Source organism: Balaenoptera physalus, assembly GCF_965194825.1.
Source record: "Balaenoptera physalus genome assembly, chromosome: 19".
Classification (NCBI taxonomy): domain Eukaryota; kingdom Metazoa; phylum Chordata; class Mammalia; order Artiodactyla; family Balaenopteridae; genus Balaenoptera; species Balaenoptera physalus.
In genome coordinates, this window is record NC_138900.1 from 10,260,080 (window position 1) to 10,287,999 (window position 27,920).

Here is a 27,920-nt window from a genome sequence, read left to right on the forward strand (position 1 = left end):
GGAGAGCTGGGTCAGGAAGCAAAGACCCCAAGGAACAAAGGGGATCACAGGACAAGGAGGGAGACGGAGGAAAAGGAGAGAGGATGGAGGCCTGAGCTGGGGGGCTGGAGGCTGGACACCACTGACATCCTCCACCTCCTCCTGTGACACACCTTGTTGCTGGTGGGGCAGGGAATCAGGTCACCTGCCACAAAGGTAGAAAGGCACACCAAGTTACCAAAACCTGGGCTCTCTTGCCCTACCCCGCCACGATGAGGAGGAGGTCCTGGCACTCAGTTCCCTAAACGGTGGGGGTGACCTATGGACAGAGACAGGGAAACACACACAGCGGGAAGAGACCTCACACACCACCTTGCTGCACAGAACGGGCAGTGCCTCGGCCTACAACCCACAGCAAGTCCACAGCAAAACTGGGTCTGCAACCCCAGACCTGCACCCCCGCACTCCACTGGGCTGGCTAGCTTGGGGGTCTGGCAGATCTGGCAGGGGCGCTCGGTGCCCTCCTCTCTTCATACTTCCTTTTCTGGCCCTGGGCTACGTGAGGGCGGGGCCCATCTAGTACCTGAGGCCCAGCATCCCACTGCGCTTCCTTCTCCACCTACCATACAAGCTCCTGCTCAGAGCCAGGCTCAGTGCCACATGCTGTGGGCACCAGGGGATACAGTGGCACCAAACCAAACCCACCCCTGCCCTCATGATGCTTACCGTCAAGCGGGCAAGAGAGAATACCCGCGGGCCTACAGATAAACAGATCGTTGACACCTCATGGCGGGAACCTATTTAGTGCGCCAGGAAAGAAGGGTTTGCTGGTACCTGAAGGACAAGCTAGAGCCGTGACAGCAAGGCAGGCATTCCAGGACAGGATGTGGGGAGCTCCTCGCATGTAGGAACTGAAAAGAAGCCACCGTGCTTGAACCCAGAGAGGACACGGGGAAGGGAGAGCCCAGTCGTGGTCAGTGACGGTGGCGGGAACCGGCCTCCTAAGCTGTTTTAGGGATTCTGCGTGGGGTGTGAAAGGCAGTGGGGGGAAGTGGGCCGTAAGTGTGACTGGAAGCTGGGGAGTGACAAGGTCCGCTTCTTCAGGAACGGAGAAGGGGCACGAGAGGGCAGGGAGAGCAGTCAGGACTCCTCCACCTGGCTCACAGCAGAGCGAGGTGCAGGCGAGGAATGGACGGATGGATGGATGGATGGATGGATGGATGGATGGAAGCATGAACAAGTGATCCAACGAGCATCCTCCCTGGCCCCTGCTCTCCTTCGGGCCCCGAGGCGCTGGCCTGGGGCACTCGCTGGCAGACCCACTTTGCTCAGCGTCCCTGTGGCGCCTGGGTGTGTTCAGTGGTTTGCCTCCTCCAGGGAGCCCGACGGACAAGATGTCGTCCCTCACGGCGCTGCTAGGTCCAGTGGGGGGAGACGGACCCAAACAAATAACCACAGCGTGAGGAGGTGTCATGGGAACCTGGAAGAGCAGAGCAGCACGCTGTGTGGGGACGACCTGTGCGCCAGCGCAGGAAGGCGGAGCACAGGGAACCGGGACCGGGACCGAGGAGGACAGACACCAGCTGGGGAAGGGCTCCCACCAGGCGCAGGGGCGTGGCCTCTACCCTGTGGTGACGATGGAGCCCGTGGAGGCTTTTCGGGAACAGAGGATGAGCCCCGTGCCTTCTGGTTCAAACACGGCTCCTCCCCTCACTATCTGTGTGGCCTTGGCACCCGTGAGCCTCAGCTTTCCCTTCTGGCTGCTGTGAAGAGCTTAGATCACCACCATCATCATCGCCATCCCAAAGCATGACCCTCCGCAGGGTCACTTCCCTGGCGTTTGCTTTCATCTTCCGGCAGTCCCACCCTTCCTCCCTCCCACCAGCCCTGCTGCTCTGAGGAACCCAGTGAGTTCAGCTGGGAAGGTGCTTTGCTTTGCACACAGGGGAGGGCTGCCCAGAACACGAGCGGCTCTCCCACTACACTGCTGACGGCAGCTGGCAGGAGACTAAGGCTGTGGAGAGACGGAGGGGTGGGCGTGAAGGTGGCTCATGAGTCCGACCCCAGTGGGTTCCAAGAGGGGCCTGCCCACCCGAGCAGGGAGGACATCCCAGCTGGGATCCAACAAGGCCTCCGCAGAATCAGACCACAGGGCTCCCACCCCAGGCTTCAGCTGGAAAGGGAGAGGGTGTCAGGCAAGTGACATGAGCCGAACGGCTGCCAGCAGACACTTCCAAGCTGCCACCCCCACCTTGAGGCAGCGGCTCCACAGCAGTTGCAGAAAGTAAGGCAGGGGGTGAGAATAACTTTACAGAGTGCCCACTGTGTACCTCCATCCACCACCAATCCATCGACATGAGGGCCTGCGGAGCGCCAGGCACCACGAGAAGTCCTGGGGACCCAGAGGGGAGCCAAACCAAGATGGGCTCTGCCTTCGTGGAACTGCCTCCCCAACAGGGGGGGTAACAACCAAAGCATGATGGCTGTCGATCATTCCTGTGGCCACCTGGCCTCGGAACCCCCTTCCTGGAACACGGGTCCCCCTCCATCTCTCCCACACCAACTGAAAACGCCAGACCCCAGCCTCCTGTTGCAGCTCTAGCCTGGAAAGCCCCCCGCAGAGGGAGCTGCCCTAACACGAGCAGCACTGGGGCCAGGGTGGGCGGTGACGGTGGCAGCCGGGAAGCGGTGATGTCCAGGACCCAGGGCATTCTCACCAGATCTGCTGGAGTTGGACTGTGCTCCTGGCTGCGCAGGGCCCGGGCCTGGCTCCTCCCAGAGAGCCAGAAACCTTTGAAATAGACTCCTCGTCTGCCAAAATAGCTTCACGAATGAGCAAATTGTGACACAGGGAGGTTTTGGGACATGCCTGAATTCCTGCAGCTGCATTCACACCAGGCAGAGTGCTCGCCTATCCCATCCAGCCGAGGGTCACAGGACGGTCAGCCTGCTCTCAGAGAGGAGGGAGCCCGGGCAGGCTCACGAGGGACACGACCCCATTCAACTCTAACAAGCCCTTACCGAGTGCCGGCAGTAGCTGGTTACTGGTCTAGTCACTTCCCAAGTTCCGAATAATCTAATCCTCAATCCCCATACAAATGGGGGTACTGAGGCAGAGAAGCTGGGCGACCACCTCAGGGCAGAGCCGGACTGGCACCGGCACGCTCCAAAGCCCAAGCCCTAGGCTGCCTCTCCTGTTACGACCGTTTCACTGATACGGGAACGAGGTCCACTGGGGCTCCATGGTCTCCTACTGGAAACTCTAGGGCCACATATTCTAGAATTCAGAATTTCCTGGCTTTCAGAAAGGTGATAGGATACCTACTATTGAAATATTACATAAGACCCCCAGCAGGGCCTGGGTGAGATTTTAGAGCTTTCTGGATCCGGGAAGTGTGGGACCTAAGGGGATTTTACAGGTGAGGCCAGTTGCTGAGGTCACACGGGGGAGGTAGTGCGAGCAGCCAAGTGCACAGCGCCCCACTGCCCACCACCTCACCCAAGGGCAGCAGGAACTAACGGGTGGGGGGTGGGGCGCTGGAGCTCGGAGACCCAAGGAGAGAACGGATGGGGGAAACTGTCACCTTGGAAGTGTTAGGGAGAACACTGCAATGGCAAAACCTTCTGGGGGAGGGGGAGGTTCAGATAAATCTGGTGAATAAATCAAGAAGTCAAATGTCAGCTACTAGGGGTTTCCCTGGTGGCGCAGTGGTTAAGAATCCACCTGCCAATGCAGGGGTCACGGGTTCAAGCCCCGGTCCGGGAAGACCCCACATGCTGCGGAGCAACTAAGCCCGTGCACCACAACTACTGAGCCTGCGCTCTAGAGCCCGCGAGACACAACTACTGAGTCCGTGTGCCGCAACTACTGAAGCCCGCGCGCCTAGAGCCCGTGCTCTGCAACAAGAGAAACCACCGCAATGAGAAGCCCGTGCACCGCAACTAGAGAAAGCCCGCGCACAGCAACGAAGACCCAACGCAGCCAAAAATAAATAAATAAATTAATTAATTAAATAAATCTATTAAAAAAAAAAAGTCAGCTACTGGCCAGTGCAGGGCCACATGGAGCCAAGAGCCTACAGGCTCGTGGCCCATGGCTACCTCCCTGGTCCCCAGCCTCGGTTTCACCCTCTTCACGCCACACTCCCAGAAGGTTCTGTTAAAAACAGTAGGCATGCCCCTTCTGCTGGCTCCCCGCCACCCTCAGGCTAACACAGCCTACAAGGCCCCACCTGGGTGGTCCCCCCCAGCCTTCTCCAGTCTCACCTCCGACCCTCCTGCCGCCACCTCCAGACCTCCGACTCCAGTAAGATCGGCTGTTTTCTCTTCCCAGATGCTCCTCGCTGGCTCCCTCTGCCTCCAGCCCTTCGCACACACTTCCACTGCTCCTCAGCTGGCTAACTCCAGTGATTTCTTTAGGCCTGAGATGGTCCTTCCTCCAAGAAGCCACCTTTGCCCTGCCCGTCAGCCCTCAGCTCTTCCCCATCAGGGTCCTGGGCACCCCGGTTTGATTAGAACTGTTTACTGTGTGTCTCCCTCACTCAGCTGTGACCTCCATGGAGGCGGGGCCGGGCCTGTCTTCCTCCCGGACCCCTAACACTGGCATTCGCTAAATGAGAGGCTGCTCACTCATTCGACCGGGATGTACTTACCACATACCGACACTGTGTAGCACAGGAGGAACGTGGGCCAAGGGTCAGAATAAGGACCCGATGCTGAGGGCAGAGAAGCTGCGCGAACCTCCCAGGACTCCGGAGCTGTCCAAGAACCACGGCGAGCCCCTCCTGAGTGCCAGCCAGCTGGGCCCTTCACTCAGTCTGCTTCTCATCCCTCCACTACCCGGCGAGGCCGGAATCGTCGTCTCCGTCTTACAAAGGGTTATGAGTTCAAGATGAAGAAACTACACAGCATGCAGAACTGGATGCAGCAACTTGCCAAAGCTCACACAGCCGGGACACAGGGACCAAGAGCGCAGGCCCCACAGCCAGACTGCCTGGGTTTGAATCCCAGCTCCCCGCTGCCTGGCTTTGTGGCGACCTCAGGCAAGTGACCTCGCCTCTCTGAGCTTCTATTTCCTCACCTACAAACCGGAAGGAATAGCACCTACCTCCCGGGTGGCTGGGAGATGTAACAGAGATACACACTCAGCCCAGCAGTGGGCACGTGGGAGCAGTGAGCGGTGACTGCTAGGGTCACCCGCAGAGCAGGGACTTCGGCCTGGGCCCCTCTATGCTCGACCGCAGCAGGCTGCCCGCCCAAACCACATTTCTGCAGTTCCCGCAAGTCCAACACTTCAATTCGCTCTAAAACAAGTCTATAAGGCCAGCCCCGGCCAACCCCAGAACTGAGGTCTGGAAGGCAGCCCTGGGGCTGAGTGCTGAGTGGCTGAGCTGAATCAGGGGCCCTCAGCAGAAGGACAGCCAAACCTGGCCGTCTGGGGAGCTTTCTAGAAACACAGACTCCTGGCCTCCATTCCCAGAAGCTGCCGCAGTCACGGCCAGTCCAGCCCGGGGCGTCTGGCTCCACGCTTCTTAATACTTTTGCAGCCAAACGCCTGTGAGAGACAGGAGACGCCTGGCTCCCAGAAACATGCGCTCACACCGCCAACGACCCCCCGGATGACCGTGTGCCGAGCGCCCGCGGTGAGGGGACCCCGTGGAGCCCGAGAGCTCCTCCTCGGGGCGCTGAGGGAGAGCCCCATCCGGGCACAGGCCAATCAAGTCCTCCCAGAAGCTTTCTCCCAAATGCCACGGCGGCACATGAGATCTGATGGAAAGCCTCACTCTCCTGCCACCCATCGCCCCGTCTGGTGCCCCGAGCCCTCCTGGGCGCCAGACAGAGGTCACAGAGGTGACTCTCGTGGTCTTCGCCCTTGAAGAGGGAAACACGATGAGAACACAAATAAAGTGCAGGGGGTGGAAGGAAGGAGGGCGGCCCACCTGAGCCCCAGGGCGCAGAGGGCCTGGCCTGGCGGAGCAGGCGCTCCCCACACAGGCCCGTCCACACAGTCGGGTCCCCACGGGGCAGAGGGCTGGGGAGCTGGGCCATTCTACGGAGGGGACCAAGGCTCAGGGGGCAGCCGTAACTTGTCGACAGTCATGGCCAGCGTCTGAGAGGCTGCAGCTAATGCTTTGAGTCTCAACTCTTGGTGCCCTTGCTGCCTCTCAGGCTGGGGGAGGGCCGAGACAGGCTGATTGAGTTTCAGCTCAGAGAGACTGGGCAACTTGCCCAGAGTCACCCAGCTTGGAACGGACAGGATCACCCTGTTAGGGATGTCGGGGCACTCGTCTCGGAGGAGTAGGCCTCTGAGGGACAGACAGCAGGGTTCTGATGAGGGAAACGCTGGGGGAGACAGCACCGCACTGAGGGCGGGGGCGGAAGGCTGGCAACGACTGAATAACGAGGGGGACACCCACCGAGTGCTTGCTGTGGACGCTGTTTTCTCACTTAATCCTCACCACCCTGAAGAGGTACTAATGTCAGCTGTATTTTATAGACAGAAGAATCACAGACAGAGAGAACAATTGCCCAAAGTCACACGGCAGAGTCTACGTGCCAACACCGGCAGTAGGAGGTGAGGTTGGGCCCACATGGAAATCTGGGCGAAAGCATCAAAGCCGCCCCCCACGACCCCACTCCCTACTCCCCAGCAAGACCACCCACCACTTTGGCTAAAACGAGCCATTAACTAGTAAGACAGCCTCTTCCCACCACTGACAGGTACCTTCTCACCAGTCCAACCAGTTTCAAGGACTAAATTTGCAGCACGGGTTTCAATGAGAACAAACAGTAAGGCATTTATTTCCATCCTCTCTGATCGTCATTTAAGAACATCATGGCCTGTGTACGTATAGCTGGTTCACTTTGTTATAAAGCAGAAACTAACACACCACTGTAAAGCAATTATACTCCAATAAAGATGTTAAAAAAAAAAAATATATGGCCACTGTCCCCACCACCCCTCCCCCGTCCCCACCCCAGCCTCGAAGCTTGGGTGGCTAGAGGTGGGCACGTTCCGGCCCCCTGCACCTTGCAGACACCTCCACTTCACATGAGGAGCTTCCTGGTGGGCACAACTCCCCTACCCCCACTCCAGGGCAGACTCCGCAGGCTGGAGGTCAGGGAGTGGGGAATGAGTCATGGGCAGGGCTGGAGGGAGGGGGAGACAGCCTCCCAGACCACGGCCGGTGTCATGTGCTCTCCGATGCCTGCCTTGCAAACCCCATGTCTCCTCCCCACATGGCGTTCAGCTGGGACTGGGGAGACAGCTGAGCCTCAGGTCATTCTTGCAGTTTGGTCTGAAGAGTTCCTGGTACACAACCGGCCCTGGTCCTCAGAGGAGCTGGGAACACAGGGCCTGCCGCCACGGGACTGGGGGGCGGGGGCGTACACCAGGCCAGCCCCTCCTCCGCTGGCATCCGCTTCCACCCCCCCAGGGAGAGTGGAGCGCACCCGTGCCCAGCCTGGCAGTACTGAGGCAGCCTCCTCCCCAGCTTCACGTCCCGTCCACTCGCAACCGGCTTGCCGCAGAGACCCTGCCCCACCAGGTCCACGCCCTCCATTCAGATATCCTGGGTGGTCAGCAGGGCAGGGATCACAATTTCACAGATGAGAAAACAAACAAGCTCAGCAAGAATAAGTGCCTTGCTGGAGCCACAGCATGCTGCGGCCAGGGCTGCCTGGAAGCGCACCCTGGCTAGGTGGACCCCAAGTATGGCCTGGCCTCACCCCTTCCAAAACGGTTGCACACATGCCCCTGGCGCTCATTCAACCATGATAACTGTTGTGTCTTTTGAGGGGCTGAGTAGAAACGAGGACAGACAGTGTCTATTCCCCCCTTCCGGCGGGGGAAAGAGACCACCAAAACGAAATAAACACGTATGGTAACAGCAGATGGCCTTTAGTGCAATGAGAAAATAAGCAGGCCCCTGGCACTGGGGGCAGGCGGGGACACCATGTGACATGGGAGCCAGGGAAGGCCCTTCTGAGTGCTGGGCTGGGTTGAGCCTCTGTAGGCCTGAGACCCTCCTGCACCATCTCCCTCCTTCAGATGTCTGGTCTCCAGGAACCCCCCAACACGTGACCTCTGACAGGGCCTGATAGGGCTCTCGCCTTAGGCAGACACCCCCAGAGGCTCCCACCCAGCTGGGCCACCACCTAGCCTCAGTCCCAGCCCTCCTCCACCCCAGTCAGAGGCTGTGTCAGGGCCTAGCTGAGCTCTCCCCCAGGGCAAGGCTCTGCTGAACGGGCGCCCTGTGCTGGGGCCCCAATTCCTCTAATGGCTGCTCGCTCCCAGCTCCCAGATCCCAGCTCCTGCACCTCCTGGCCCAGGCAACTTCTCCAACTCGGCGATGGAGAACAGCTTCTGAAGGACCTCTCTTCCAATTCAGATCCGCCAGCTCCTCCCTCACCCTTGGCCTTGGGGTCGTGTCACCACAGCAGGCCCCAGAATGACTCCTTCTCCACGCTTCCCACTAGGGCCACAGCTCAAATGACACCCCCTGTGCTTTCCCACAGTTTACAGACCAACTCCAACGAATCTCCTGCCCCTCCTCCAAGTCTGGCCGGCTCCTCCCTGAAGCCCCCAGCCAAGATCCTTGGCTCTCTCAACGAGGCAGTCCCTTGGCCTGACCTTCCACAGCCTGGGGGGCGAGCCTCCACCTCTCTCAGTCCCAGGCCAGCCAACCCCTGCACCGTCCTCCTCAGGCACGGAGGTGAGCCACCAGCCCCTCAGCACTGCCAGGCCCGCCAAATCCCATCATCCAAACTCACCAACTCCACCAACGCCCCCTCCTCTGCCTGGGCCCAAGATCACCCAACTCCTTCCCTGTCAGGTCAACTGCAACCCCTCTCCCCGGCCCAGACGGACGAAAAAATCGATCCATTTCTCCATGTCATCACCTCTCCACCTCAGACTCACCGACTCCTCCAGAGCGTGAGTCCACAGCAGTCCTTGCCGTCCCTCCCTAAACTTCCAGGAATGGGAGACTCCCCCAGCCCGTGAGCTATCACCACCTCCACCCCTCACCGGGGGGCAGACCAGTCAGCGACCATCCTCTCAACCCCTCCCAGCCAGACGCCAACTGACCCTCTTTCTCGACATTCTTCCCGCCCCCCCGGGGCCCCCCCCCCCGAAACTCCTTCACTGCATCTCCACAACTGCCCACAAGAGGAAAAAAAACAACAACAACAAAAACAGAACCAGACTGAATCTGCCTGGATAACAGCAGCTGCTATTTATGTGGCAGGAACTTACAAGGACTATCTTATTTAATCCTCACAACTACTCCACAGTAGAAATTAGCACCTCCATTTGCAGAGAAAGAAACAGGAGGCTCAGAGAGGAAAAATGGCTTCCCCAAAGCCCAAGAGCTGGTGACACACAGCTGTTCCCCTTCTGGGAACCTGCAGACCAGAAACTTTCCCCCACTCGCAACCCCTCCCCGCGCCAGAATCTCCAACTACGCTAAAGCCCACAGACGGAACATCTTCCCCTCGCCTTGCCCCGAGCCCACAAGCGGACCACCATTCTGGCCCTCTCCTGGAGGCCCGTGAGCGGAGACATCCAGGCCCCAGCTCCGTGAACCAACTCCTCTAGGCTGGCCCCGAAAATGACCGGTGGCACCTAACATCTCCCCTAAAATGACCAACAATGACTGCAACTTTATGAAGGCTCATCCTGGCCAATCACTTTCCACACACAATCTTATTCAGTCCCCTCTGAAACCCTGTGACGTGAGTATTCTCACCCACTTACAGACGGGGAACTGAGGCTCTGAGGCGTTAGGTATTCAGCCTGAGGTCATGCTCTGGGTAAACGGGAGTCAGGACTGAACTGGAGCACCGGCTCGTCACCATCCTGCTCTGCCTCTCCAGGTCCTTCCCGCGTCCTGCTGAGCTCCCTGGACTGGATATCACGCTGTAGCCGAGGGCCATTCCAACTCTTCCCTTCCTCAGCCCCAGTCCCCCAAGCCCTCCAACCCAAAAGTGCCCGCCTACTCCCGGGGCCAAGAGCCCAGGGACTGGGCTGGCTCCCAAGGCCACCATCTCTTTAACGATAAATGGCCAAGATGGCATTTATGGTGGTTCCCTGTGTGTTCAGCTTCCAGTTCCCACGTCTCCCACTCTCACATCAAAGCCACCAATTCTTCCACTGCCCACAGACTAGCAACAGTTCCTCCTCTCTCCCCAGGGCCAACAGACCAACGTCTGTAGAGCCGGGGCTAGGCTGATCCCTCTCTTCGCGGGCTCCATCCCAGCAAGACTGCCAGACCTGGCCAGGACTCAACCCTGCCAATCCTCCCCTGAAGCAACTTTCCACCTTCCCAGCCCCACGGATAAAACACACTCTTCCAACTGCCGTTTCAGTTTCAACACTGAGCCGACCTTCTCCAGAGGACATACAGCCCATGGACTTGCTCTCTCTCCCCACACCTCAAGCCACCAAACTTCTTCAATGCTCTCACCTTCAACTGACTGGCAACTCCAATTCCCCGATGCTTCCTCAGGGGAATTAAAAAAAAAAAAAAACCCTCCTAGAGCCAGGCTCCAAAGTTTCTCTGCTCCTGAATGACTGACAATGCTCTGCTTCCCTTTTTTTTGGGGGGGGGGGGAGGGAGAGGAAAAGGAGGCACGCAGTGACTTTTCTTCTTCTTAATGCCAAGACTGAATATCTCCTCTATCTTACCCATCCCCAAACTAACCACCAACTCTGCTACTTTTCTGGCAAGTTTGTTTACTTTGACTCCCTTTTCCCAACCCCAGGATCTACTGACTGGTCTAGAAGCATAGTCCAGGTTTATTCCTCTTCCTTCTTTCACCCAAGGAAGTGAACCACATGACCATCCCTTGCCCCGAGGCTTGCAGACCAGCAAGTTAACCTTTCTGTCCCCATGGGCCCATCAAACTCCTCCAACTGCCCTTTCAGCGCCAATGTTGACCCACTCTTCCTCCCCTGACTGCTCTATCCTTCTCCGGGGAAACTATAAACTCAAAGGCTACCGCCCTCCTAATCTCCCAAGCCACCAAACTTTCTTTGATTGCTCACCGTTTCAATTCCTAAAAAGATCACCTTCAGCGTCCCTTGGGAGGGGGGGGTGAGGGGGGGAGTAGCATAAACCAGCTACTTTTCACCTTCCCAACCCAACGGCCACCTCCTCTCTAACACTCTGCAGCTCTAAACTGACGACTGTCTCCTTAAATCATCATTAGGTGCAACTTATTGAGCTCCACCTCTGTGCTGGGCTCTGCACTGACTCCCTGGTGCCCCACCAGCCCGCCTCCACGCTCCAGCCGTAGCTACCGTGTCTCCAGGGGTCTTTGGGTTCCACAGCTCCGGACACGATATCTTCATCGGAGGGGAACGTGACGCGCTTGGCCGCAGCCTTGAGGCGCCCGTCGGCCGGGGGCGATGCGGGACTGGGAGACGGGGCCTCGGCGGGGGCCTCCTCGGCTTCGCCGTCCGCGCCCGGCCCGGGCGGCGCCTCCTGCGGCGGGACCTCCATCGCCGCCGCCGCCTCCTCACGGGGGCCCTGGGGACATGCCCCGGGCCCCGGACTTGTCTCTCCGGGCCCTCCCGCCGTCCCGGGGCATGGGCTCAGCCACTGCTTCAGGCGCCGCCTCCGTCCGCTCTCCTGGTCGTCGTAGTCGTCGCCGCCGGGAGCTCGAGCGCGCCTCCCCCGAGCCCCGTGCGCGCCTGCTCATTCGCAGCCGCACTTTCGTTAATGGCCGGTGAGACCGCCGAGTATCCAGAAAAGCAGAAAATCAATTTAAGTTATTTGCAGGTAGAGTTATCTCCTGCGTTGTTAAAGGGAGGAAACAAAAGGCAGAAAGAGCCACAGGGAAAAGAAACGTGAGCAGTGAATCTGCAGAGCCGGAACTGCAGAATATGAGGGGCGGGGCGAGGTGGACGCCGTCTCCCAGAGCAGCGCGCAAGCGCGAACCTGAGCCACCCCCCACCCCCACCCCGCCTCCCCGCTTTAATCTAGATAACTAATGTTTATGCTCTCACACATTCGTCACGAGCTCAGGCACGGAGAAGGGTATGGAGTTGATAGAAGTAAAAATATCTGCTTGGTGGGGCTAGGCCAACTGGTAAGGAGAGAAGTAAAGAGATGGAGAACTTGAAAGGGAAGGCGACAGAAGCTGTGTATTCATGAGTACAGGTGATGGATGCGGACAGAGGGATCATCCGTCTGCAGACGAAGCCAGTCCCCACTTGCTGGTTAGTCTCTAGCCTTCCATTTGCAGACTGCAGCTTCATCAATAACCCTCTGTATTTGGATAGCGTTGCATAAAATACAATTTAAATTTAAAAATTGAAATAGGAGCCCATAAGGAATATTATAGCCCTGATTTAAGTTTTTTTAAAAACTGAACGAAGGAAGAAATGCCAAAAACAAGGGACCAATCTGCCCACCAAAATACTGGGCGATGGACCAGGTAGATCACGGAGCCAGTAACGAACTAGCACGAACTCAAGCCACGCCCCCACAAGGGCTCGATTCAGTAGCTTAGTATTCGCATCCGCACTTTCTCCACGCTATCCCAGCCCAACAAGCAACTCGGGGAAGGTGGAGCTAAAACCAAAAAAGGACACATGGGGAGGAGCAGGCGACGTCGTTGCTTAGGCAACTCGAAAGCTAGGCCCAGGAGTCGCCAAAGGTAGCTCCGTGAATGGACATATGGGAGCTGAGGCTCTCCACATGCTTCATTCAACTTCATTGGCCACCGCACTTTGAAGACTGGGGAGGAACAAAGCAAATCTCATCTATATTTAATGGAATCTTCAGTTACCTTCTTAAATAGATGGGACTACAAAGGGGGCCGAAATTACTTTTTAAAAGTAAATCTGCTGAGGGAATTCCCTGGTGATCCAGTGGTTAGGACTCTGCGCTTCCACTGCAGGGGGCAAGGGTTTGATCCCTGGTCCGGAATCTAAGATCCCGCATGCCGCCCGAGGCGGCCAAATAAATAAACACAAATCTGCTGAAAGACTACTACTAATGGGGCTAAGTAAAGCGAGTGATACGGACGGCCACGCTACACAGCTGGGGTGAAATGGAGAAAGGGCAAAGTTTCACCCTAACCCTTAATCCTCTGCCTTTTCCCAGTGGTGCCGCCACACAGGGTTAGACAGGTCCCAACCAGTCCCCGTATGGGCGGGGAAGCGAATCTGCCCACCCAGAGGACAGGCAATAGGAGGAGCCCTTGCGCGTGACCATGTGACCCAATGCGAGCCGCGTAACTCGCTATGGACATCCTAGACCACCCGAAAAAGAAATCAGGTACAAATCTCCCAAGTCTAGCATCCAGGTCGCTCCAGCGTTCCCAGAGACTAGGGGGAGGTCCAATCACCACACCTTTATCGGAGTTCCTCCCACTCCCTTGACGTGTCCTCCCCTTCCTGGCCCAGCTCCACGGGATTCAGCCCGTGGATAGCCACCCTTCTACTCCCTAAATCTGGCTCAATCCCTATAGGGTACATTAAAAAAAAAAAAAAAAAAAAAAAAAAAAAAGGAGGCAAATTTTCCTGGGATAATTGGTACTTTGGCAGGAGGGGAGTATTTCCAGGGTGGCTGAACTTTGCAGCCTCTTCAACAGACAATTTCCCACTAGACAATTTGCCTTCCTTTATTCCCTCTCTCCACCCGGAATCTTCAGGAACAGGCATGAGGCCCGTGTATCTGTACAGTTTAGAGTTCTGTGAGGTAGAGCCTTCCTTTCAACAGGATCTAGAACTCCTGGGGCCGCAGAATTTTACTGTCCCAAGAAGCCAGAGTTGCTTGAAGCTTGGCTCAAAATTCCAAGGGTGTTCCGAACTCTCTGGGGCCCACAGGTCCAAGCTCAGGAGCATATGGAGGCCTGGGAGACTGTGGCTATGCCCAAGGCAGAAAGATGAACACGATAACATCTTTATGGTTTGAAGGTGTATGAGATAATGTCACTACACCGGAGCAGCGCCTCAGCCTGCACGCCTATCGGAGTCTGCAGCTGCGACACGTAGAAGTTGGCCACGTCCAGGTCAGTGGCTCCGAAGTGGGCGGTCACATGCACACCCTCGTGCAACGTGAAGCTCACCTGGCACCCCACCATGGCCAGCAGGCTGCGGAGGTAGCGCTCCCGAAGGGCGGCTCGGGCCCGCTGTTCCTGGGATTCCCGAGATTCTTGAGACTCCGGGATTACAGGAACCTCCGGTTTCAGGGGGGCTCTGCGTCCGTCGGGGGCAAAGCCTCGGCTCAAGCCATCAGGGCCCCGGGGGAGCCGGAGCACAGGCACAGGAATGGTCAGTGGAGTCTGCATTATCCTGGCTGTTGGGTGAAGAAGAAGAGCAGGGAGCCATTATGGGGAGTGTGGGGCTACAGGAAGAGGGAGGCCTGGGAGCGGAGGCCTGTCTACCCCATCTCCACTTAACCTGACCAAAACCCAATTCCTGAGTCCCCCTCCTAAAACCTGTGCCATCGCTCAGCCAGCCCCCCTCTTCCCAGGAACTGGCACCACCATTCAGGAGGTCCACGAGAGCAGGGCCTTTGCACTGCTTTTATCACAGCTTTATCCCCAGTCCCTGGCAATAAATATATTTGCTAAAAGAACAAGTCCTGGCCTCCTCTCTTCTCTCACACACAGCCCGTCCAATCCGTCATGAAATGCAATCTTCCAAACAAATTCCCAGTCACATAGGAGTCAGCTTGAAAGGGCCAAATCCATGAGTCCATACTTACTGTAAATAGATAAATGAAGAAATACATAAAGGGGGAGAGGGAAAAATCCGCATCGTACAACGGCAGCTAAAATTGTCAATGGATGCTAAAACTTGTCAGTGAACGTTTGAGAAGGTCCAGGATATCTACAAAGTCTTAAAGTACCTCCTCACAAGATATTCCTTGTAAAGACTAAAGAGTAACTTTATGGTGGAGAAACCTGGTGGACACCACCCTAACTTAGGCATGAAAGCCAACACGTGCAGTAATAAGACAAACACCATGTGCATCCTGATGTGATACACTGAGGACAGGGCACCACTTCTGTGGTATTCCTGCCAAAAACGGATGACCTGAATCTAATCATGAGGCAACTCAAATTGAGGGACATTCTACAAAGAAAAAAAAAATTATCCTGTTCTTCAAAAATATCAAGATCATAAAAGACAAAGAAAGAAATACTTGGGTGGGGGGGTGGGGGGGTGTAAGTTCCCTGGTGGTCTAGTGGTTAGGATCTGGCACTTTCACTACAGTGGCCGGGGTTCAATCCCTGGTCGGGGAACTGAGGCAGCCAAAAAAAAAAAAAAAAGAAATACTCAGGGGGAAAATATTTTTTTTTTAATTTAAAAAATATGTGTATATGTATTCACAACCTGATAGTTCTCACTCTGTCCACTGCCAACATCTCGGTCCAGCCACCGTCACTTCCTGCCTGGACTACTGAAGTCAACTCCTCATGGGACTCCCAATTCCACCTTCACCCCCTGCCAGTTTGTCCGCACACACGGCCAGAGGGACCCTGTTAACACCTGAGTCAGATCGCGTCCCTCCTCTGCTCGGAGCCCTCCCCTGGCTTCTGTCTTGCTCAGAGTCAAAGCCAAAGTCCTCACCACAGTCCTCAAGGCCCCGAGTGCTCCGGATCCCGCCAGCACCCTCGCCCGCCGAGCACGGCGCTTACCCTCTCCACCTGGCCACACTGGCCTCCTCGCTGGGCCTCAGGCACGCCTGGCGCGGCCCCTTGGTGGGCCCTGGTACTTGCGGTTCCCCCTGCCTGTACCTCCTCTCCCCTTCCCTGACCACCCTGCCTTCAAGATCTACCCCTCAGTCCCCTCCATCCAAACGGGCTTCCTCATTCTTTGTCGCACACACCACTGCTGCACATGACGTTGTCTATTTATTTTTCTGCTTGCGGTCTTTCTCCCTGCAAGATGGCTGCCTCCCCACAGGCAGTGACCTTGCTTTCTTCGCACGGCTGTGCCCCCGGCTCCTGAACACTACGTGGCACAGGGACCAGGCTCCTTAAATACTGTTTCTGCTGGAATGAATGGAGTGGAGAGTGAGCTCCCAGGCCTGCTTAGCTGGGTGACCTCAAGCAAGAGACAGTTTCCTCTTCCATTGTGTGGAGGAATGGCACCAACGGCCGGCCACCTCGCCTCGTTATCAGGATTCAACAGGCTCATGCAGGACAGGGCCTATTAGGTACTAGGTTCTCCATAAAAGTTAGTTACAGTTGAATATTGACTGTGTTAGTATCAGTATTGCTGTGTGACCTAGGGTAAGTTGCTTAAACGGTCTGTGCCTCAGTTTCCCCATCTGTAAAATGGGGGTGATAGGAGGACCAACCTGACGGTTGTCACGGGGACTAAATGACCTAACAAACGTGCAAGTTAAGCACTGGCCTGGAACATACTACATGTCACTGCACTGAGGTGTTTGGGGGTTTTTTTGGGTTTTTTTGTTGTTGTTGGTTTGGGTTTTTTTTGTTTGTTTTTTGGGGGTTTGTTTTTATTGAAGTATAGTTGGTTTACAATGTTGTGTTAGTTTCAGGTGTACAGCAAACCGATTCAGTTATATATATATATGTGTATATATATATATATATTCTTTTTCAGATTCTTTTCTCTTATAGGTTATTACAGAATATTGAGTATAGTTCCCTGTGCTATACAGTAGGTCCTTGTTGGTTATCTGTTTTACATATAGTAGTGTGATATGTTAATCCCAAACTCTTAATTCACCCTCCTCCGCCACTGCACTGCTGTTGATTGCATGCAGGGAGATGCTGGCTTTGTGAGCAGGAGGAGAGGGAGAGAAGGACCTAAGTTTCAGGCAGCTGCACCCCTCCCCTCCCTGTGGCTCAGTCCCCTCTTCTCTAAAGTGATTAACTGAAGTGACTGACACGTATCAGGCACCCAGCGTCCCATCCCAGGGCCACTCACCGTACAGGGGTGATTGGGATTGTCCTTTTTCTTGTGAGCCTCTTCCTGTCTCTGGAGCTCAACTGTCAGCTCCTTGCAAGAAAGGATCCTGCAGAGCAATGGACCAAGGCTTCTCAACTTTGGCACTATTGACAGCTGGGCCTGGACCATTCTTTGTCGCGTTGTAAGGTGCTGTCCTGTGCATAGGTGTAGGGTTTCGGCAGCATCCCTGGCCTCTACACGCTAGATGCAGGCCCCACCCTTGCCCCAAGCTGCGACAACCAAAAATGTCTCCACTGGTGAATAGTTTGGTAGGAGAATTACAACCCAATAAAGCCATTTTTTTAAAAAAAAAGATCTCCATATATTGCCAAATGTCCCCTGGGGGACAAAAAAAAAAAAAAAAATCATCTCTGGTTCAGAACCACTGATGCAGACAAACAGATGGAGGGTGGGTAACAATGACTGCTGAACACGTGAACATATTCACAGCCTCACGGACACTCAAAGAGGGACAGCTTGACGGTCTCTGTGAAAACTGCAAACAGGCACCTCCCTGGCAGTCCAGTGGTTAGGACTCGGCGCTTCCACTGCTGGAGGCCTGGGTTCGATCCCTGGTTGGGGAACAAAGATCCTGCAAGCCGCGTGGCACGGCCTAAAACCAAACAAACAGACAAAAAAACTGCAAACGTACGTGGGTCATTCAGCCCATGGAGGGCCCGGGGTGGAGACTTTTAGCTGTCTACCTTTTTTTACCTTTTAAATTCTGTTTGAATTTGGATCCGTTTTGAATCTGTATAATCTTTTCAAAAGAATTTTGAAATTCTAGTTTTAAAAAGGAAGGGACATATCGGAATGCTTCCATGCCCCTTAAAAAATGTTAGATCCTCCCTCAGGAATCTGAACTCCCTCTCCTAGCCTTACTGTCACGCACTCTCCAAACCTCTTTCTGTCCCTGACCCGGATCTTTTCCAGCCCCTGTGTGACTACCTGCCAAGTCTTCCTGATAGGACACCCCCGCTGCTGGCCCAAATATTATTAGCAGAACATATAGCAAAGGTCAGCAAATCTCCTTTGTAAAGGGCCCAATGGTAAATATTTTAGGCTTCAAGGGCTTGTCTCTGTCTCTGTCACAACTACTCAACTCTGCCAGAGTAGCAGAAAAGTGGCCAGACAATACAGAAACACGTGGAAACATGGCAGTGCTCCAATAAAACCTTACTTATTGGGACACTGATATTGAATTTTATATACTTTCATGTGCCACAAAAGATTTTTTTAGTTTTCCAACCACTTAAAAATGCAAAACCCACTCTTAGCTCTCGAGCCATACAAGAACCTGCGGCAGGCCACAGCTCACCACCTGGCATAGGGGCTGAGGGTGTGGTCTGGGGGAGAGCGGGTGGGTCCCAGCCCTCCCAGATTCACTACAAGGGGTCTGGGCAGATCACTGCAACTCTAGGAGCAGCCTACCTGCTCCGGTTCCTCATCCGTGAAATGAAACATTAAAAAAAGACCTCCTAGGGCTGTCAGGAAGATCTTTCAGGGGGAGGTTGCTGATCACACAGGCAAAGGACATCCGCAGTATCCTGGACTCTTAGCTTTCTCTCCCACCCACATCCAATCCTTCAGTCAAGTTTGTCAGCTCCACCCTCAAAACTGCATCCAGAATCCGGGAACTTCTCACCACCCCTACTCTGCCCCTTCCTTGGTCTAGCCACCATCACCTCCCACCTGGACTATTTCAGTAGCCTTCCCACTGGGCTCCTGGCCTCCACCTTCACCCCAGTCTGTTCCCCACACGGCTGTCAGAGGGATCTTCCTGTTAGAACTAAGTCTGATCACACCCCTCCTCCGCTCAGAGCCCTCCCATGGCTCCTACCCCACCCAGCGCAAAAGCAAAAGTCCTCACGATGGCTACAAGGCCCTGTCACCTCTCTGACCTCATCTCCCACCCTTCTACCCTTTGGCCACCTGAAAATGCCAAGCACATTCCTGCCTCAGGGCCTTTGCACATGCTGTTCTTACTGCCTGGAACCCTCTTCCAATTGGGAGACATATATATATTTCTAGATACATGACTCACCTTCCTCCCTTACTTCATTCAGCTCGCTGCTCAAACATCATCTTTACAGGGAGGAAAATAATAGCCCTTTCACCCTGCAGTATCTTTTTTTTCCACAGCACTATCACCTCCTGACAATATGCATTTACTTGTTTGCCTATGTGCTGTCTGTTCTGCCACAGAACATAAGCCTTCGAGAGAAGGGACATATCTGATTACTTCACAACTCCATCCCCAGCCCCAATTAGGGCCTGGCAACCAGGGGGGGACTCAGTGAACATTTGTGGAAGGATTCACTCCCCCTGTTATCTGAGTGCCTGCTCTGTGCCTGGCCCATGCTGGGTGGTGCTAGAGACGCAGCTGGGAGTGAAAGAGCCCAGCCCTGCCCTCCTGGGCTCACAGTCCAGTGGATGACACACACTAGGTCTCCAGACAATGACGACCCAGAGTGGGCAGGGCTGGAATGAAGGAGCCCGGGGGCCTCAGGAGGCCAGAGCAGACACCTGGCCCTGCCTGGGGGGGTAAAAGTTGGTTTCCAGGAAGGGGCTCAGGAAAGATCTCTCTGATAAGGTTACTTTGGAGCAAAGACCAGAATGAAATGAGGAATTGAGCCATGTGGAGATCTGGGGGGAAAGCATTCCAGTTCGAGGGAGCAGCAAATGCAAAGCCCATGGAAGGGAGACTGAGGCACAGCAAGGAGGCCAGTATGCAGGAGGCTGGGGCAAGGGCAGAATGTGCAGGGGCTTGAGGACTTGGGTCTCTCCAGGGGCTGGTTCTGAGCAGAGGAGGGGCAAGGGTCTGATTTCCGGTAATCACGGGATCCCTCGGCCTGCTGCAAGAAAGAATGGACTGGGAGGGGCAAAGGGAGAAGCAGACAGCCTGGTGAGGAAGCCACTGCAGTGGGTGGTGTGGAAGATGACAGGCGTCTGGGACAGGGTGGGGGGGGGCGGCGTGGGGAGAAGTGATTGGATTAGGCTATCTTTTGAGGGTTGAGAGCCCTCACTATTTGCTAATGGACTGAGCAAAGCCGAGGAAGACTCCCTGGTTTGTGCCAGATGGGCAAGACCACAGTGAATGGAATTAATGGGATTGCTACATTTTCATTATCTCATCACTACAGCTGTGAATGAGATTAAGGGATATATACATTTTCTAATGTATCTGACCACTGCGTTCCCAGTTTAGTCAAGGGTCATCAGCTCCCAGGGCTTTCTCCCAACGTAGGTTAACACTTAAGTATTTCAGGAGAAACACTCTCCTTCCTCTCTAGGGCTAGTACTTAATGAAGGACTGATGGGAATTATGCAAGTGGCCAAAGAGTTATGTTCAATCCCTGGATAAAACAAAATTAAACATGTTTAATTACATGACTAATTAAACATGTTAGTCATATTTTCTCCATTAGGGAGGAAAAAAAAAAAAAGATTTGGTCATACCTGCACAAGCCCCATTTTCCCGAAGAGGAAACTGAAGCTGGACGATGCCAGATCATTGACTGGGTGCAAGCTTTTGATTGGCAGGAAAAGGGAGCCAACCCCGGCTGGTCTGATAACAGAGTCAGGGCCATCACCCCTGCCCTATGCAAAAGGGCAGTTTTTTCAGCCAGCATAGGGGAGCCGTTGGAGGTTTGGGAGTCAAGGTGTGACCTGATAAGAAACAGGTTTGAGAAAGGTCGCATAGGGTGTGCCCAACACAGCAAAAGCAGGCATTATCCATTCTCCCTGGTGACCAAGCCTGAGAGTCCTTTATCCTGTCAAGTCTCCAAGCCAAGGATTTCCTGCCCAGGTTTCAGGAAAAAATGTCCAAACCCCTTTCCCACTAGAAAAACTAAAGCGCCCATCGCTTTGGTCAATGGCAGGGCCAGGAGATTCACAGACTTCCGTCCCTGGGGCCTCAGTGCTCACTTTCTAGAAAATGGGAACGATTCGTTCAGTGGACAAACTAACCCTTCAGTTGCCAGGTAGAGAACCAGCTGAGTTACCAGCTTAACCGAGATACTGACCAGCCTACACCCACCTCATGGGTGGGCCCCGTCTGGATGCAAATTAGTTAAATGGGCCACACCCTCCCCCGTGAGGATCGGGACCCCAAACGCAGAATCCCACCCCCCAAACCTCCGCCCACTGGGCCGGTCAGTTTCCTTTCAATTCCGCCCTGGCCACGCATCGCTCTCCTTTTCTTACACTAAGTAGGTCCTCCCGGCCCTCAGGCATCCACTTCCCACTCCCCGCTGGGCTGGACGTTCTTCCCACCTCCCGGCTCAGATTAGGCGAGCGATTCCACTCCAGGAAAGGCGGGAGTCTGAAGACCGCAGCCGTTATTACTGTTATAATATCGTCGTCGTTATTGTTTTCCCGAGGGGGTGCATTCCGCCCCCACCCCCACCCCCACCCCGGGCGCGGGGATGTGTGCGCTGCTGCGTTCGGAACCAGAGTCCCGGGTGCAGGCGTTCGGGGACCAGAACGTCCCAGCAGCCGGCGTTGCAGGCGCGGACTTGACTCTTGCCGCCACTCCCGGTCTTGCACGCGGGTGGGCGTCCCGGGGCCGATTCCGGGGAACGGGAAAGTGCTCGCGACCCACCAGCAACAATCCCACACTCACCGAGGTCCGCAGCGGCTGAAGCCCTTACTTCCGCCGGCGCCCTAGCTGCAGAGGCCCGGGCGGGCCGCGAGCCGCCGAGCCTGGGTTCCGCCCGCGCCGCCACCGCCCCACGTGGTCTCGGGCGGGCTCGCGGGCTCGGAAGCCAGCACAGACCCGGGCGCCACCCCGCCAGCGGCTTGGCCCAGCGCTTAGAGCTGATCCACCAGTCTGCGAGGTGGGGACGTCCAGGATGCCCATTTTACAGAAGAAGAAGTTGAAGCGCCTCCCGTCTGAGTTAAGCGCAGATCGGACTTGGCACCTCCATCCCCCTACACGTGCACACTCTTACCCCGTACCTCCAGTCCGAACCCCACCTTCCCTACTTGATCATGCTCTCAGCAGCCACGCACCAGGCAAAAGCCTTGGAGAGCAGCAGCTGGGAGAGACCAGAGGCGGTCACTTGGTCCTGCAGCCCTCCCCGCAGCCCCATTTTACACAGGGGGAAACTGAGGTCCTGAAAGGCAAAATGTATGGCCTGAGGTGGAAACGCGCTGCTCTGGGCTCAGAATTCACTTCTTCCACACGGTTTCAGTAAGGCAGGGCCCTGTGGGCCTTGGCTTCCCTGCGGACCCCCAAGACCCAGTGCCTGGTACGCAGACCCTCTGCAAATATCTATTGAAAGAATGCACATAGCAGGAGCTCAATACACAATTTGTTAACTGAACTATGAACGATTAGGGGCTCTATTTGTGAACAAGACAGACTTGGCTCCTGCCATCTCAGAACCTACATCTAGGGAGGCTGAGAGGGACACCACAGGTTATTACATGAACAAATACATCGACAAGATCCTTCAGGGCTTGACAAGGATGTAAAAGGAATAAAATAAGGGCAATGGGATAATGGGTGGCAGGGTTGGGGGAGGTTGGGTGGTCAGGGGAGGTGGCACTGAAGAAGCCACCTTAGGTAACAGATGGGAAACCTGAGGCCCAGGAGGGAACTGGGGACAGATGGAGGTCATGAAGTGTAAATTGTAAGGCCTTCAGCAGGGTGGGGCTCCTTTAGATCCTGTGGTCAGGGAGGTCCTCTGCTCTCTGGAGGACAATTGAGCTGAGACCTGAATAACAATATGAGGAACCCTCAGGCCTGCAGCGGAGATTAGCATGTGAAATTCCCTCAGTGCTGGGCTTGGGGACACGGCAGGGGCGGACTGACCCTGGCCCTGACCTCAGGGGGCTTGTGTTGGGGGAAGGGGTGAGAGGACAGTAAACAAACAGTTCTAGATCTTATGTGGTTGGTGCCAGGAAGAAAAGAAAACTTGCAGGGTTGAAGGGTGGGGCAGGGTGTTGATGCCACTTCAAATAGTGATCAGAGAGAGCAGCTTTGAGGAGGGAAGTTGGAGGAGGCCCCATCCGAGGGAGGCAAGACAGTTGGCTATTTGGTTTTAAAGACGATCCCAGGTCTAAGAGCAGAGTCAATGTATATGATCACGACCCTCCTCTGCTCAAAACCTTCCCAGGGCTTCCATCTCAGAAAAGCCAAAGACTCTAAAGTGGTCAAAAGACGCCCTTGGAGCTGGCCTCGTTTTCTCACAGAACTCAATCAATACAGAACTTAATCACTACAGAACTCCTCGAATACACAGGCCCGGCATGGGGAGAAAGTTGAGGCCCACCCGTCACCCCAGTAATCCTATCCCTTTATAATCCTTCCTGGATTTTTTTTTTTTTTTCTCCATGACAGGTGTCACGGAAGGCACTCTGTATTTTACATAGTTATCTTGTTGAGAGTCCTGTCTCCCTGAACGAATAAACTGCATGAGGCCAGGGTTATTGTGTTTTGTACCCTGCTGCATCCCCAGTACTTGGTCCAGAACCTGGTGCATAGTAGGCGCTCAATCAATGTTTGCCCAGGGAACTTTTATTGTAATGCGTTTAATGGAACAGACCAGATTACTATCAGGCGCCTAGGTAGAAACGTGGCCCCTACCATTTTCTCGCTTGGGGGTGTGTGTGGGCACCTTGTGCCTCAGTTTCCACCAGCCCGAAAACGGGATCAGGAATAGCTGTTTCTATGCGTGGCTGTGTGAACTCGTTATGGTTAAGATTTGATCACTTAGAGAAACGCAGGGGGCACGGTCCAGATTAAGTTTGGCTGAGGGTGGGGCAGTCCTCTCGCGTCAGGCCCCGCCTCGGTGGGCGGAGCCACGGGCCGGGCCAGCACGTGTGAGAGTTCGCCGCGGGTCGCCGCAGTCACTCACCTGGGCGCCTCGGTGTGAGCGCGCACGGCTCGCGAGTCCTCCGCCCGCCAGTCCGCCTGCCCGTGACCCATGTCCCGCCGCAAGGCCGGCTGCATGCCTCGCCGAAGAGAGCCTGCTCCCGCCGCCAACTCAGACGACGAGATGGAGATGCCGGACCTCTTCATCGATGTGAAGCCCGAGCCGGACCCGCGGCCCCTACAGGCCCGGCGGCTAGGGCCCTTCAACCCGAAGGATATGCCCGCGCCGGGGCGGTTCGAAGGCGAACCCCGCCACTCCCCCGGCCCCGTGCCCGCTGGCGGCCTCTTCCACGCCCTGGGCCTGCGCAACCAGTGGGCGCCGTGGACGCCGTTGACCCCGAACCTTCACGGTGAGCACCCCCTGCCCCTGCCCCGGGCCCGCCTCCCTCCCCTCTCTCTCTCGGGTGGGACCTCCTTCTCGGGGCACCGACCCCCGCCCCCCCACCCCCGCACTACCGCCCCTGCCTTATTTTCCTCGCCGGGTCCTGGCCTCCAGCCCCCCTTTTGACCTTCGGGTTTTCCCTCTCCCTCGGAACCCCCAGGCCCCATTCTGGCCCCACCCCACGCTCACCACCCGCTTCCTCCCTGCAGACCGCCAGCCGTGGACCGACAAACACCCAGATCTGTTGACCTGCGGCCGCTGCCTGCAGACCTTCCCGCTGGAGGCCATCACTGCTTTCATGGACCACAAGAAGCTGGGCTGTCAGCTCTTCAGAGGCCCCAGCCCCTGCCACGGCTCAGGTGAGTAAAGCCGGAATGCAGTCCCTGGTCTCAAGTTCAAGGGCCCAGCTTCCTGTGGGAGAAGGGGCTGACCTGGACAGGCGGGGCAGTGAGCACTACTTCCCCTTTCTGGCTCCCCACCGGGTGCAGCCTAGGCGTGGCCAGAGCCTGCCCTGTCCTAGGGCTGAGACTAGTGGTGGTGAGGGGGGTGGGTGAGGATGGGGGCTGGGCAGGGAAGCAGGGCCACCCACAGGGTGTGGCCAGCCCCAGAAGATTGGTCTGGGGATTTGCCATACACACACCCCCAATCTGGTTTCACTTCTCCTTCCCCTTGGCCAGAAATAACTGGCCAGGTGGCTGGACCAGTGTGGCAGCAGGGGGCACCTCTGGGGAGGGCAGCGGCCTGGGGGAGGGGAGCTGAGGCCAGCTGGACCGGGGGGTGTTGTTACCCCCTCCACCTCTTTATCACTTCTGATTGAGGTGCTGGGCATTTGCTCAGAGCCAGGGAAGGGGCTTCGGTTTTCCCTCCCTGATGGAATCTCCCAGCCTTGCATGCTGGGAAGGCCCTGTTTTGAGCCAGGTCCTGGGTGTCTGGATACCTGGGTTCCTCCCCTTGGGTAGGAGTTAAAACTCTTAACTTGGTACTAGACTCACGGCGAGCTGAGCTTTTGGTCAGCGTTGATTGTGGGGCTCATCCACAGCTCTAGATTTCCAGTCTCTGGGCCATGTGCTCCTGGGATTTGTGAGAAATGGAATTATATTCAGGGCTGGGCCAGGGAGAGGGTCCTGTGGTGGGAGGGGGGGAGGAGGAATTATGATTGGCTCAGCTGTAGAGTTAGAGCCTGGTGGGCAAAGGAGGGGCTGTGATGGGATCATTAGAACAATACACTCTTAGGTGCTTGGACTTGGGAGAATTGTGGACACCTCAGCTAATATTTACTGAGGACTTGATGGACCACAGCTCTTAGCTGCTTCTGAGCTCACAGCAAGTCTAAAAGGGAGAAGACCCCTAGGATCCCCATATTCTAGAAAATGAGGAAACTGAGGCTCAGAGAGGGGTATTTCTTGCCCAAGGTCACACAGCTAGGGAGCAGGAGAGCCAGCTGAAAGTCAGGCCAGGCTGACCCTCTCCAACCCCACCTATGCTCTTGACCCTGGTGTTGCATCAGGAAAGCCACCCCCATCCAAGACATAAAGGCAAATAGATCTGGAAGTACCTTACTGACAGTACCTGGAGTATCTTGATTTGGAGGACTCTCAATCTGGGTTCCATGCAGAGGGAGGGGAACCTAGCACACTGTCCACACCCCTACCTCTCTAGGTGGCTGCTAAGCCTTCTCCCCATTTAGACCTTGGCCCCCTCTTCTGTAAGGCAGGAAAAGGGGATCACGCATGGGACCCAGGAGCCTGGGCCCTGGCACAGAAACCCACTCAGTTATCAAGAGCTGTTCCGATTATTAAACCAATCGTTTTTCTTGAAAACCTCTATCTCCCACTCCCTGGGTTTCTGGATTGAAACCCCAGCTCCACCCATTCCTAGCTGTGTGACCTTGGGGAAAGGTCTCTTTGCCTCAGTTTTCCCATCTGGAAAATGGAGGTCTTATTTCCTGTCTTGAAGGAAAGTTGTGAGAGGGAGCTGAGCGTGGCGGTTGGCAGGTGCCTAGCACACTGAATTGGGTCACCTGCTCAGCAAGGCCTTCCTAACCCCAGTATAAAATAACACTCCCCCGTCCATCACTCTGCTCTACCTTTTACCTTTTCTTGAAGATTTTTCAAACACAAAGAAAATCCCCAAGTACTTATCATCCACTGCACGGATTTTCCTTGCTTCTTGTCTGTCCACCCACCTCTCTGAACACCAGCTTCCTGTGGGCAGGGAGTCTTGCCTCTTACTGCTGCGTCTCAGCTCCTGGAATAGAGCCTCTCCCCCAGCAGGTGTCCAGCCGGCAGCTGTGAGCAGCAACTGCTCTGACTTGCCTGACACGCTAACCCCTGGCCCTTCTCTTCTCTGCAGAACGCGAGGACCTGAAGGCCTTGAGCTGCCTCCGCTGCGGCCGACAGTTCACGGGAGCCTGGAAACTGCTGCGCCACGCCCAGTGGGACCATGGACTGTCCATCTACCAGACGGAACCCGAGACCCCAGAGGCCCCGCTGCTGGGCCTGGCCGAGGTGGCTGCTGCCGTGTCGGCGGTGGCGGGGCCAGAAGCCGAGGCCAAGGGCCCCCGGCTGGGTCCCGCCCGGCGGAGCCCCACCTGCCCCGTGTGCAAGAAGACCCTCAGCTCCTTCAGCAACCTGAAGGTGCACATGCGCTCGCACACTGGCGAGCGGCCCTACGCCTGTGACCAGTGTCCCTATGCCTGCGCCCAGAGCAGCAAGCTCAACCGCCACAAGAAGACCCATCGGCAGCTACGGCCCCAGAGCCCCTGCGTGGCCGATGCCAGTCAGGAGCAGGCCTCCGCCGCCCCTCCGGAGCCGGCCGCCCATGCCGCCGCCCCGGCCAGCATCCTCCCGTGCAGCGGCGGAGAGGGGGCCGGTGCAGCCGCCACGGCGGGGGTCCAGGAACCTGGGGCTCCTGGCGGTGGGGCCCAGGCGGGCCCCGGCGTGGACAGCTGGGGAGCTGACACCAAGGAGCAGAGAACTGACCCCGAGAAGAACCAGAAGACGTCACCCAAGAAGACGCTGAAGCCAGCGGGCAAGAGCCGGGGGCCCGGGCCCGGGGGCAGCTGCGAGTTCTGCGGGAAGCATTTCACCAACAGCAGCAACCTGACGGTGCACCGGCGCTCGCACACGGGCGAGCGGCCCTACGCCTGCGAGCTCTGCTCCTACGCCTGCGCCCAGAGCAGCAAACTCAACCGCCACCGCCGCATGCACGGCCTGGGGCCTGGCGGGCCCCGCTTCAAGTGCCCCCACTGCTGCGTGCCCTTCGGCCTGCGGGCCACCCTGGACAAGCACCTGCGGCAGAAGCACCCCGACGTGGTTGGGGACGCCTGAGCCGCGGGAATGCCCCCTGCGGTCCCCCGCACTGCTGTGAACCACTTCTGTGACCTCCCTGTCCTTCCCCCGCGAGTAAATCCTCCCTCCCCACAGTTACACACGCGTTTGGACTCTGGCTTTCTTGGGGTGTCTGAGGTGGGGCGGGAGGCTTCACTCCTTGGGGTGGACAGCTGGACAGACCGGTTTGGAACGAGGGGGTGAGGGGAAAGGCCAGCACCCAGTGCCCGGGGCACAGCAGGACTGGCACCGAAAGCTGTGCTCCCGGTTCCCGATGTGGGTGTGGGCGAGGCCAGGGCAGGGGCCGAGGCAAGAGCGGGGAGAGGCCTGGACCTGTCAGCACAGGTCCCTGGGCAAAGTCCTAGCCCATCCTCCCCACGCTGGATGCTCAGCCCTTTTCCCACCGCGTCG

The 27,920-nt window shown here is 56.3% G+C and overlaps 3 protein-coding genes across 10 annotated transcripts in view; 1 reads left to right on the forward strand and 2 right to left on the reverse strand.

Annotated features, from left to right (window-relative positions):
- The window catches only part of PPP1R37 (protein phosphatase 1 regulatory subunit 37), a 42,317-nt gene extending 30,463 nt beyond the window's left edge, over positions 1 to 11,854 (reverse strand). For 2 of the 3 annotated variants that reach the window (XM_082438680.1, XM_082438679.1), the window contains exon 1: positions 11,282 to 11,854. In XM_082438680.1, the coding sequence (XP_082294806.1) occupies positions 11,282 to 11,483 (202 nt within the window). In that variant the 5' untranslated portion in view covers positions 11,484 to 11,854. The remainder of the gene's footprint in view (positions 1 to 11,281) is intronic. The other variant, XM_082438681.1, reaches the window with a different exon arrangement.
- A 1,739-nt stretch (positions 11,855 to 13,593) lies between these two features.
- On the reverse strand, positions 13,594 to 24,554 carry GEMIN7 (gem nuclear organelle associated protein 7). Of its 6 annotated transcripts, XM_082438873.1 has the most exons (3): positions 20,378 to 21,090; positions 16,898 to 17,531; positions 13,594 to 14,288 (listed from the first exon to the last, which is right to left on the reverse strand). In XM_082438873.1, the coding sequence occupies exon 3, from the start codon at positions 14,278 to 14,280 to the stop codon at positions 13,894 to 13,896; it is 387 nt and encodes a 128-aa protein (XP_082294999.1). In that variant the 5' UTR covers positions 14,281 to 14,288; positions 16,898 to 17,531; positions 20,378 to 21,090; the 3' UTR covers positions 13,594 to 13,893. The 6 variants fall into 6 exon arrangements, with proteins under 6 accessions (XP_082294999.1, XP_082294998.1, XP_082294997.1 ...); XM_082438872.1 differs by lacking the exons at positions 16,898 to 17,531; positions 20,378 to 21,090 and adding an exon at positions 24,430 to 24,554; XM_082438871.1 differs by lacking the exons at positions 16,898 to 17,531; positions 20,378 to 21,090 and adding an exon at positions 23,782 to 23,906.
- ZNF296 (zinc finger protein 296) lies at positions 23,851 to 27,608 on the forward strand (the record flags this gene model as incomplete). The annotated part of the gene is made up of 3 exons (XM_082438783.1): positions 23,851 to 24,148; positions 24,390 to 24,539; positions 26,533 to 27,608. The coding sequence occupies 3 exons, from the start codon at positions 23,851 to 23,853 to the stop codon at positions 27,507 to 27,509; spliced, it is 1,425 nt and encodes a 474-aa protein (XP_082294909.1). The 3' UTR covers positions 27,510 to 27,608.
- Positions 27,609 to 27,920: the final 312 nt, after the last annotated feature.

Bases quoted from the DNA above. Each gene is read 5' to 3' on its own strand.
- GEMIN7 (XM_082438872.1), bottom strand. From the start codon at position 14,280: ATGCAGACTCCACTGACCATTCCTGTGCCTGTGCTCCGGCTCCCCCGG.